The 12,716-nt window shown below is 44.0% G+C and overlaps 1 protein-coding gene across 3 annotated transcripts in view; it reads left to right on the top strand.

Moving 5' to 3' along the window:
* Nucleotides 1–12,716, top strand: part of LOC311116507 (tyrosine-protein kinase RYK-like) — a 97,235-nt gene that overhangs the window by 69,150 nt on the left and 15,369 nt on the right. For all 3 annotated transcript variants that reach the window (XM_084191596.1, XM_084191595.1, XM_084191594.1), the window contains 2 exons: nucleotides 23–92; nucleotides 9,817–9,949. In XM_084191596.1, the coding sequence (XP_084047722.1) occupies nucleotides 23–92; nucleotides 9,817–9,949 (203 nt within the window). The remainder of the gene's footprint in view (nucleotides 1–22; nucleotides 93–9,816; nucleotides 9,950–12,716) is intronic.

The following is a 12,716-nucleotide window of genomic DNA, read 5'->3' as shown; positions in this document are numbered from 1 at the left end:
CGCCTCTTCTCTCATTCTGTAGACCAGGCCTCTGAGGTGCAGGTGACCATGATGCTGACAGAAAGCTGTAAACTACGAGGACTTCATCACAGGTAAATCAGTCAATCAAATCACCAGAGGTACGTCACAACCAGCTGAACCGAGATCAGACAGATCTCTGTTTTTTAATTCTGCGGGTTAGTCAGTAAGTCAAAGGGCTAGCCTCTGGCGTCCTTGTTTATTTCCACATGGCATCGACATGACGAGACACATATATATATACAACTCAGACTGACTGAGCTGTCTGCTCAGCAATAACTCATCATCCCACACATTCATTCTAATTCTATGGTCGTAACAACAGAATGTCCCTGAACTGGAAACCTGTTGAAAGAGTCACCTTGCACAACTAGATGCCAACTAGATTTCCGTACACTAAAGATTACATGTTATAAAACGGGTGGTTTGGATCCTGGATGTCAATTGGCACAATTGAGTTTATTTATAATTGTAAGTAGTCCAACCTGATCCCCCAGAGAACAGCACTTAAAAGCATTTATTAAAACACTTGTTTCCAAAGTGGTCCTCAAACAGCATTCCAGCCGTGACGATATTTACATTTTAGTAATTTAGCAGACGCTCTTATCCAGAGCGACTTAGTTAGTGAGTGCATACATTTTTCACCACATTTTTATTTATTTGCTACACGTATATACCACGATATATTACCCCAAACTCACACTGTCATAATAACACGAGCTCCCTTGAACTAGGCACTACCTTGGAAACTTGTTGAAAGGGTCCCAGCACCACCCTGTTTAGCTTCCCACATTAAAAGATTACACACTGTTGTCTTAGGTTGTTCCTCATTCTGCGTGAACCCTTGAACTGTCCGCTATGCTAGGGCCATGTGTTGTGCGCAATCATGTGACACAGCAATATTTGATCCTGTGTTTTGAAGCTGTATCCAGAAAAGAGAATTCCACCTAAAAAATGAAAGCAGTTGTCTGAGGACGGAGCTGGACCATCTGACATGAGAAGAAAAAGGGGACGGTCTGATGAAAAAGCTTTTAAATAAAGGTTAAAATCCAGGCGTGTGACATGACTGCCCAAAACACAGGACCCTAGTTATGACTGGAACGTCAGCCTGTTGCATTGTTGGTCCTGATTCAAGGCTGCTGCAGTCTGACACTTCCCCAAAACACCTCTGAGCATTGGACTGCTTGTCCTGCCGTACGTGTGTTGTGTGTGCAAGATATTGGGTCTGTGCGTGTGTGTGTGCACTGGGTGATTATGTGGAAGCCGTGTAAGTTCGTCACGGCTGGGCCCACACCTTCCTCTTCCCCTTCCTGAGGTCAGGCTGTCACAGTGAGAGACGACTCTCCTTTCATCTGCTCTCCGAGACGCATCCTCCTCCGTCTGTCTGGCAGCCACTAATGTCCCGTCAGCCAACACCGAAACCAATCTTCCCAGAACTCCCTCCTGTGTGACACATTGTCACGCAATGGGCTTGACTGGTTTTAACATCTCACCAATCTTCAACAAAATATATGCCCATTCAGTGGAGTTGGTTTCACCCCTGCTGAGACACAGGATTAGTAATATTTTCCATTGGTCTAAGTAGAGATGTAATACTCATTAATACTCCACGCGTTATTCGTTTTTGTGTCTGTGTGTGTTGGGGAAGGCAGAAGACACATCTAACCCAAAGGACAATAAAGTATCTATATTGCTAGATATATTACTGGCATCTCTTGCGAAATATATTTTTATCCCAGTGAGACACACCTGGATAAATAAAGTTGAGCTCTTTCTCAAAGCTCCTGATCGGGATCACGTTCTGTGCGGGTTATTTTACACTCCATAGCTACTGCTCCCACTCCACCTCCCATGTGTTATTATACACTCCATAGATACTGCTCCCACTCCACCTCCCATGTGTTATTATACACTCCATAGATACTGCTCCCACTCCACCTCCCATGTGTTATTTTACACTCCATAGATACTGCTCCCACTCCACCTCCCATGTGTTATTATACACTCCATAGATACTGCTCCCACTCCACCTCCCATGTGTTATTATACACTCCATAGATACTGCTCCCACTCCACCTCCCATGTGTTATTATACACTCCATAGATACTGCTCCCACTCCACCTCCCATGTGTTATTATACACTCCATAGATACTGCTCCCACTCCACCTCCCATGTGTTATTATACACTCCATAGATACTGCTCCCACTCCACCTCCCATGTGTTATTATACACTCCATAGATACTGCTCCCACTCCACCTCCCATGTGTTATTTTACACTACATAGATACTGCTCCCACGTGTTATTATACACTCCATAGATACTGCTCCCACTCCACCTCCCATGTGTTATTTTACACTCATTTACATTTACATTTTAGTCATTTAGCAGACGCTCTTATCCAGAGCGACTTACAGGAGCAATTAGGGTTAAGTGCCTTGCTTAAGGGCACATCGACAGATTTTTCACATAGTCGGCTCGGGGATTAGAACCAGCGACCTTTCGGTTACTGGCACAACGCTCTTACCCACTAAGCTACCTGCCGCCCAGAAGTTTACACTCCATAGCTACTGCTCCCACTCCACCTCCCATGTGTTATTTTACACTCCATAGATACTGCTCCCACTCCACCTCCCATGTGTTATTATACACTCCATAGATACTGCTCCCACTCCACCTCCCATGTGTTATTATACACTCCATAGATACTGCTCCCACTCCACCTCCCATGTGTTATTATACACTCCATAGATACTGCTCCCACTCCACCTCCCATGTGTTATTATACACTCCATAGATACTGCTCCCACTCCACCTCCCATGTGTTATTATACACTCCATAGATACTGCTCCCACTCCACCTCCCATGTGTTATTATACACTCCATAGCTACTGCTCCCACTCCACCTCCCATGTGTTATTATACACTCCATAGATACTGCTCCCACTCCACCTCCCATGTGTTATTATACACTCCATAGATACTGCTCCCACTCCACCTCCCATGTGTTATTTTACACTCCATAGATACTGCTCCCACTCCACCTCCCATGTGTTATTATACACTCCATAGATACTGCTCCCACTCCACCTCCCATGTGTTATTATACACTCCATAGATACTGCTCCCACTCCACCTCCCATGTGTTATTATACACTCCATAGATACTGCTCCCACTCCACCTCCCATGTGTTATTATACACTCCATAGATACTGCTCCCACTCCACCTCCCATGTGTTATTATACACTCCATAGATACTGCTCCCACTCCACCTCCCATGTGTTATTATACACTCCATAGATACTGCTCCCACTCCACCTCCCATGTGTTATTTTACACTACATAGATACTGCTCCCACGTGTTATTATACACTATATAGATACTGTTCCCACTCCACCTCCCATATGTTATTATACACTCCATAGATACTGCTCCCACTCCACCTCCCATGTGTTATTATACACTCCATAGATACTGCTCCCACTCCACCTCCCATGTGTTATTTTACACTCCATAGCTACTGCTCCCACTCCACCTCCCATGTGTTATTATACACTCCATAGATACTGCTCCCACTCCACCTCCCATGTGTTATTATACGCTCCATTGATACTGCTCCCACTCCACCTCCCATGTGTTATTATACACTCCATAGATACTGCTCCCACTCCACCTCCCATGTGTTATTATACACTCCATAGATACTGCTCCCACTCCACCTCCCATGTGTTATTATACACTCCATAGATACTGCTCCCACTCCACCTCCCATGTGTTATTATACACTCCATAGATACTGCTCCCACTCCACCTCCCATGTGTTATTATACACTCCATAGATACTGCTCCCACTCCACCTCCCATGTGTTATTATACACTCCATAGATACTGCTCCCACTCCACCTCCCATGTGTTATTTTACACTACATAGATACTGCTCCCACGTGTTATTATACACTCCATAGATACTGCTCCCACTCCACCTCCCATGTGTTATTATACACTCCATAGATACTGCTCCCACTCCACCTCCCATGTGTTATTATACACTCCATAGATACTGCTCCCACTCCACCTCCCATGTGTTATTATACACTCCATAGATACTGCTCCCACTCCACCTCCCATGTGTTATTATACACTCCATAGATACTGCTCCCACTCCACCTCCCATGTGTTATTATACACTCCATAGATACTGCTCCCACTCCACCTCCCATGTGTTATTATACACTCCATAGATACTGCTCCCACTCCACCTCCCATGTGTTATTATACACTCCATAGATACTGCTCCCACTCCACCTCCCATGTGTTATTATACACTCCATAGATACTGCTCCCACTCCACCTCCCATGTGTTATTATACACTCCATAGATACTGCTCCCACTCCACCTCCCATGTGTTATTATACACTCCATAGATACTGCTCCCACTCCACCTCCCATGTGTTATTATACACTCCATAGATACTGCTCCCACTCCACCTCCCATGTGTTATTATACACTCCATAGATACTGCTCCCACTCCACCTCCCATGTGTTATTTTACACTCCATAGATACTGCTCCCACTCCACCTCCCCGGCGATATCGCACTTCCGCATCTGCGGTGAAAGGTGACAGAGCTATAGCGGGTGTTTGTCGGACCATGAGACATCCCGAAAATCGGTCTTCTCACAGAAAACCTACAAACTATTATGACAACTCTGTGGAAAGATGAGACTCTCATGAACACGATGACCCTCACAAGCGTCTTGGTGCAGCCGACCTGCCAACTTCTGTCTGTAGCGTCCGAACCGTTTGGGCTACACACTAATATGACCGCTCTGTGGAAACGTGAGCCTACCACGAACACGTAGATGTGGGTTGTTTTGCTGTATGACTCCCACAGGCCTCACAAGACTCATCTCATCTTGAGAAAATTAATGGAAGGACAGTATACAGTTGAAGTCTGAAGTTTACATACACCTTAGCCAAATACATTTAAACTCAGTTTTTCACAATTCCTGACATTTTATCCTAGTAAAAATTCCCTGTCTTAGGTCAGTTAGGATCACCACTTTATTTTAAGAATGTGAAATGTCAGAATAATAGTAGAGAGAATTATGATTTATGATTAATGATTTATTTCAGCTTTTATTTCTTTCATCACAATCCCAGTGGATCAGAAGTTTACATACACTCAATTAGTATTTGGTAGCATTGCCTTTACATTTTTTAACTTGGGTCAAACGTTTCGGGTAGTCTTCCACAAGCTTCCCACAATAAATTGGGTGAATTTTGTCCCATTCCTCCTGACAGAGCTGGTGTAACTGAGTCAGGTTTGTAGGCCTCCTTGCTCGCACACGCTTTTTCAGTTCTGCCCACAAATTTTCTATAGGATTGAGGTCAGGGCTTTGTGATGGCCACTCCAATACCTTGACTTTGTTATCCATAAGCCATTTTGCCACAACTTTGGAAGTATGCTCGGGGTCATTGTCCATTTGGAAGACCCATTTGCGACCAAGCTTTAACTTCCTGACTGATGTCTTGAGATGTTGCTTCAATATATCCACATAATTTTCCTTCCTCATGATGCAAAAACGAGTTTTAATGACTCCAACCTAAGTGTATGTAAACTTCCGACTTCAACTGTACATATACATACAGTGAGGGGGAAAAAGTATTTGATCCCCTGCTGATTTTGTATGTTTGCCCACTGACAAAGACATGATCAGTCTATAATTTTAATGGTAGGTTTATTTGAACAGTGAGAGGCAGAATAACAACAAAAAAATCCAGAAAAGCGTATGTCAAAAATTTTATAAATTGATTTGCATTTTAATGAGGGAAATAAGTATTTGACCCCTCTGCAAAAATGACTTAGTACTTGGTGGCGAAACCCTTGTTGGCAATCAGAGGTCAGACCTTTCTTGCAGTTGGCCACCAGGTTTGCACACATCTCAGGAGGGATTTTGTCCCACTCCTCTTTGCAGATCTTCTCCAAGTCATTAAGGTTTCGAGCCTGACGTTTGGCAACTCGAACCTTCAGCTCCCTCCACAGATTTTCTATGGGATTAAGGTCTGGAGACTGGCTAGGCCATTCCAGTACCTTAATGTGCTTCTTCTTGAGCCACTCCTTTGTTGCCTTGGCCGTGTGTTTTGGGTCATTGTCATGCTGGAATACCCATCCACGACCCATTTTCAATGCCCTGGCTGAGGGAAGGAGGTTCTCACCCAAGATTTGACGGTACATGGCCCCGTCCATCGTCCCTTTGATGCGGTGAAGTTGTCCTGTCCCCTTAGCAGAAAAACACCCCCAAAGCATATTGTTTCCACCTCCATGTTTGACGGTGGGGATGGTGTTCTTGGGGTCATAGGCAGCATTCCTCTTCCTCCAAACACGGCAAGTTGAGTTGATGCCAAAGAGCTAGATTTTGGTCTCATCTAACCACAACACTTTCACCCAGTTCTCCTCTGAATCGTTCAGATGTTCATTGGCAAACTTCAGACGGGCCTGTATATGTGCTTTCTTGAGCAGGGGGACCTTGCGGGCGCTGCAGGATTTCAGTCCTTCACGGCGTAGTGTGTTACCAATTGTTTTCTTGGTGACTATGGTCCCAGCTGCTTTGAGATCATTGACAAGATCCTCACGTATAGTTCTGGGCTGATTCCTCACCGTTCTCATGATCATTGCAACTCCACGAGGTGAGACCTTGCATGGAGCCCCAGGCCGAGGGAGATTGACAGTTATTTGTGTTTCTTTCATTTGCGAATAATCACACCAACTGTTTTCACCTTCTCACCAAGCTGCTTGGCGATGGTCTTGTAGCCCATTCCAGCCTTGTGTAGGTCAACAATCTTGTCCCTGACATCCTTGGAGAGCTCTTTGGTCTTGGCCATGGTGGAGAGTTTGGAATCTGATTGATTGATTGCTTCTGTGGACAGGTGTCTTTTATACAGGTAACAAACTGAGATTAGGAGCACACCTGAGATTAGGAGCACTCCATTTAAGAGTGTGCTCCTAATCTCAGCTCGTTACCTGTATAAAAGAAACCTGACCAATCTTTCTGATTGAGAGGGTGTCAAATACTTTTTTCCCTCATTAAAATGCAAATCAAGTTATAACATATTTAACATGCGTTTTTCTGGATTTTTTTGTTGTTATTCTGTCTCACACTGTTCAAATAAACCTACCATTAAAATTATAGACTGATCATTTCTTTGTCAGTGGGCAAACGTACAGTGGGGGAAAAAAGTATTTAGTCAGCCACCAATTGTGCAAGTTCTCCCACTTAAAAAGATGAGAGAGGCCTGTAATTTTCATCATAGGTACACGTCAACTATGACAGACAAATTGAGAAAAAAATATCCAGGAAATCACATTGTAGGATTTTTTATGAATTTATTTGCAAATTTAAGTATTTGGTCACCTACAAACAAGCAAGATGTCTGGCTCTCACAGACCTGTAACTTCTTCTTTAAGAGGCTCCTCTGTCCTCCACTCGTTACCTGTATTAATGGCACCTGTTTGAACTTGTTATCAGATTAAAAGACACCTGTCCACAACCTCAAACAGTCACACTCCAAACTCCACTATGGCCAAGACCAAAGAGCTGTCAAAGGACACCAGAAACAAAATTGTAGACCTGCACCAGGCTGGGAAGACTGAATCTGCAATAGGTAAGCAGCTTGGTTTGAAGAAATCAACTGTGGGAGCAATTATTAGGAAATGGAAGACATACAAGACCACTGATAATCTCCCTCGATCTGGGGCTCCACGCAAGATCTCACCCCGTTGGGTCAAAATGATCACAAGAACAGTGAGCAAAAATCCCAGAACCACACGGGGGGACCTAGTGAATGACCTGCAGAGAGCTGGGACCAAAGTAACAAAGCCTACCATCAGTAACACACTACGCCGCCAGGGACTCAAATCCTGCAGTGCCAGACGTGTCCCCCTGCTTAAGCCAGTACATGTCCAGGCCCGTCTGAAGTTTGCTAGAGTGCATTTGGATGATCCAGAAGAGGATTGGGAGAATGTCATATGGTCAGATGAAACCAAAATAGAACTTTTTGGTAAAAACTCAACTCGTCCTGTTTGGAGGACAAAGAATGCTGAGTTGCATCCAAAGAACACCATACCTACTGTGAAGCATGGAGGTGGAAACATCATGCTTTGGGGCTGTTTTTCTGCAAAGGGACCAGGACGACTGATCCGTGTAAAGGAAAGAATGAATGGGGCCATGTATCGTGAGATTTTGAGTGAAAACCTCCTTCCATCAGCAAGGGCATTGAAGATGAAACGTGGCTGGGTCTTACAGCATGACAATGATCCCAAACACACCGCCCGGGCAACGAAGGAGTGGCTTCGTAAGAAGCATTTCAAGGTCCTGGAGTGGCCTAGCCAGTCTCCAGATCTCAACCCCATAGAAAATCTTTGGAGGGAGTTGAAAGTCTGTGTTGCCCAGCGACAGCCCCAAAACATCACTGCTCTAGAGGAGATCTGCATGGAGGAATGGGCCAAAATACCAATAACGACTTACAGAAAATATTTGACCTGTGTCATTGCCAACATAGGGTATATAACAAAGTGTTGAGAAACTTTTGTTATTGACCAAATACTTATTTTCCACCATAATTTGCAAATAAATTCATGAAAAATCCTACAATGTGATTTTCTGGATTTTTTTTCTCATTTTGTCTGTCATAGTTGACGTGTACCTATGATGAAAATTACAGGCCTCTCATCTTTCTAAGTGGGATAACTTGCACAATTGGTGGCTGAAACTTGCACAATTGGTGGCTGACTAAATACTTTTTCCCCCCACTGTACAAAATCAGCTGGGGATCAAATACTTTTTTCCCTCACTGTACATACATATACACATACATACATATAAATACATATACATACATATATACATATCCTTTAAAAATATATATTTCCCATTATCATTTTGACCTAAGTGTATGTAAACTTCCGACTTCAACTGTATATGGAGACTGTTTAGTGCCAAAAATAAGGGGTTAAATACATGGGGGGGGACATCCTGATATTTATTATCTCAGATATAGGACAGACACTTTAGAACAAACTTTCATTTTATTATTTTTGGGACTCTGTTCCATGCAGTGAATCTGTAATTCAACGCGTTTGAATGGGCTAATAGCATTAAGGCCAAATATATATACTTCAAAATTTAAAATCAAATAGCTAAGTCATCCTTGGCATGACCTTCTTAAAACAATTCCATATAGCTTAGTAGAACCCCCTCCCCGGCTTCGACTGTAGAGGGTTAATATTCTACTGAAGCTTGGAATGCAATAGTTGGAACATTTCTTTTGAACATGTCCTTTGTGTACAACATGAAGTTGGTTTGTTCATCAGGGAAGCGGCAGCGGAGCACAGAGCATCCTCTAGGTTGGCAGCGGAACAAAGAGCATCCGCTAGGTGTAAAATCTCTTCAGCCACGGCAAAACGGGTTTCCAGAACATCCGTAACCTCAGCCACTCCGAATAAAGTTTCCATACGTATTTCAGATGTGTTCTCTCCTTTCCCCCGAACACAGATGATATGTCCTCCAGTACCCCCAGCAGTACATATTTATGTTGTGGTCCCGGACAAGCACACCTGATTCTACTTGTCAACTAATCTTCAAGCCCTTGACAAGTTGAATCATGTGTTTTTGTCCAGGGTTACAACAAAATGTGTGCTGTTAGGGGTACTTGAGGACCCAGAGTTGGGAAACACTGGGCTAACTGATGTGTGCAGTATGTTTACCCTTGTGTTTCTCTCTGTCCTCCAGGAACCTGCTCCCCATCAGTCACGTGTGTACAGAGGAAGGAGAGAAGCCCATGGTACTGCTGCCCTATATGAACTGGGGTAACCTCAAACTGTTCCTGAGACAGTGCAAGCTGGCCGAGGCCAACAACCCACAGGTGAGCCCCTAACCCTGGCTCCGGCCTACTGCCGTCCTACCGTTCTATGGTTATCCTACCATTATCCAAACCCTGGCTCCGGCCTACTGCCGTCCTACCGTTCTACTATGGTTATCCTACCATTATCCAAACCCTGGCTCCGGCCTACTGTCATCCTACCGTTCTACTATGGTTATCCTACCATTATCCAAACCCTGGCTCCGGCCTACTGCCGTCCTACCGTTCTATGGTTATCCTACCATTATCCAAACCCTGGCTCCGGCCTACTGCCGTCCTACCGTTCTACTATGGTTATCCTACCATTATCCAAACCCTGGCTCCGGCCTACTGTCATCCTACCGTTCTACTATGGTTATCCTACCATTATCCAAACCCTGGCTCCGGCCTACTGTCATCCTACCGTTCTACTATGGTTATCCTACCATTATCCAAACCCTGGCTCCGGCCTACTGCCGTCCTACCGTTCTATGGTTATCCTACCATTATCCAAACCCTGGCTCTGGCGTACTGTCGTCCTACCGTTCTATGGTTATCACTACGCCGCCAGGGACTCAAATCCTGCAGTGCCAGACGTGTCCCCCTGCTTAAGCCAGTACATGTCCAGGCCCGTCTGAAGTTTGCTAGAGTGCATTTGGATGATCCAGAAGAGGATTGGGAGAATGTCATATCGTCAGATGAAACCAAAATAGAACTTTTTGGTAAAAACCCAACTCGTCGTGTTTGGAGGACAAAGAATGCTGAGTTGCATCCAAAGAACACCATACCTACTGTGAATTATGGAGGTGGAAACATCATGCTTTGGGGCTGTTTTTCTGCAAAGGGACCAGGACGACTGATCCGTGTAAAGGAAAGAATGAATGGGGCCATGTATCGTGAGATTTTGAGTGAAAACCTCCTTCCATCAGCAAGGGCATTGAAGATGAAACGTGGCTGGGTCTTTCAGCATGACAATGATCCCAAACACACCGCCCGGGCAACGAAGGAGTGGCTTCGTAAGAAGCATTTCAAGGTCCTGGAGTGGCCTAGCCAGTCTCCAGATCTCAACCCCATAGAAAATCTTTGGAGGGAGTTGAAAGTCCGTGTTGCCCAGCGACAGCCCCAAAACATCACTGCTCTAGAGGAGATCTGCATGGAGGAATGGGCCAAAATACCAATAAACAGTATGTGAAAACCTTGTGAAGACTTACAGAAAACGTTTGACCTGTGTCATTGCCAACATAGGGTATATAACAAAGTATTGAGAAACTTTTGTTATTGACCAAATACTTATTTTCCACCATAATTTGCAAATAAATTCATAAAAAATCCTACAATGTGATTTTCTGGATTTTTTTTCCTCAATTTGTCTGGCATAGTTGACATGTACCTATGATGAAAATTACAGGCCTCTCTCATCTTTTTAAGTGGGAGAACTTGCACAATTGGTGGCTGACTAAATACTTTTTTCCCCCACTGTAGTTAGCAACTTCCTTAAAACTGCACGCAGAGACATTAAAATGGTATCCACGAGTTCTTCTGACTCTGGGGAAGTAGAATTGCTAAGTACCCCTTTAATCTGGAGCTTAAGGCATAGACACTGTGTCCCATTGTGCTTGGTACCCCCAGGGGTCCTTTGATCCACTTGGCACGTAACGTAACGTAAATCCAACCAATCAATCAGCCTTGAACCGAGACTCTCGATTCTCACACGCACATGCGCGCGCACACGCACGTTCCGAGAGGGAAAAGCCCTGTTGAAGGTGCAGCAGAAAAAACCTGCTGACTAATTTTCCATCACAAGACTAAGCTTGCTGCTCAATAGCTGTGAAGAGAACTTCCTTTGTATGTTTGGGATAACACACCACCACTTTGCCTCCCGTCCATCCTCTCAAAATATACTTTTGCCCGATTTGGTAGGGGACTGACAAAGACATACTCGTAACATTTCTTTCCTTGTGCTGTCGTAAAATAAACATGTAGACATAAATCATCGGTGTATCTTTAGATACGTCCCAAATGGCACCCTATTCCCTATATAGTGCACTACTTTTGACCAGAGCGCTATGGGGAATTAGGTTGCCATTTGGGAGACACCCTGAAGTGTCTGGAAAGCACGGAGAGAGCATAGCATTATTCCGGTCTTTAGCATAGCTTTATTCCGGTCTTTAGCATAGCATTATTCCGGTCTTTTGCATACCATTATTCCGGTCTTTTGCATAGCATTATTCCGGTCTTTAGCGTAGCATTATTCCGGTCTTTAGCGTAGCATTATTCCGGTCTTAAGCGTAGCATCAATACAGTCTTTAGCATAGCATCATTCCAACTTTAGCATAGCATTACAGTTTGGCTCATTCTCTACTCAACATTTAAAAAAATTAAAAATAAAAATACGCCATTTAGCAGACGCTTTTATCCAAAGCGACTTAGTCATGTGCGCATACATTTTTACGTATGGGTGGTCCCGGGGATCGAACCCACTACCTTGGGGTTACAAGCGCCGTGCTCTACCAGCTGAGCTACAGAGGACCAACCTACATCTGCTTCACAAGGTGTTATTATATCTGTTAAAGTAAACAAAGCCCTTGTGTAAATACAGTACCAGTCAAAAGCTTTTCTGATGTATCAAATACTTATGTCATGCAATAAAATGCAAATGAATTACTTAAAAATCATACAATGTGATTTTCAGGATTTTCTCTCACAGTTGAAGTGTACCTATGATAAAAAATTACAGACCTCTACATGCTTTGTAAGTAGGAAAACCTGCAAAATCGGCAGTGTATCAAAT

Source organism: Coregonus lavaretus, assembly GCF_964263955.1.
Source record: "Coregonus lavaretus genome assembly, contig: HAP1_SCAFFOLD_550, whole genome shotgun sequence".
NCBI lineage: Eukaryota > Metazoa > Chordata > Actinopteri > Salmoniformes > Salmonidae > Coregonus > Coregonus lavaretus.
This window is presented reverse-complemented; position numbering and strand designations above follow the sequence as displayed.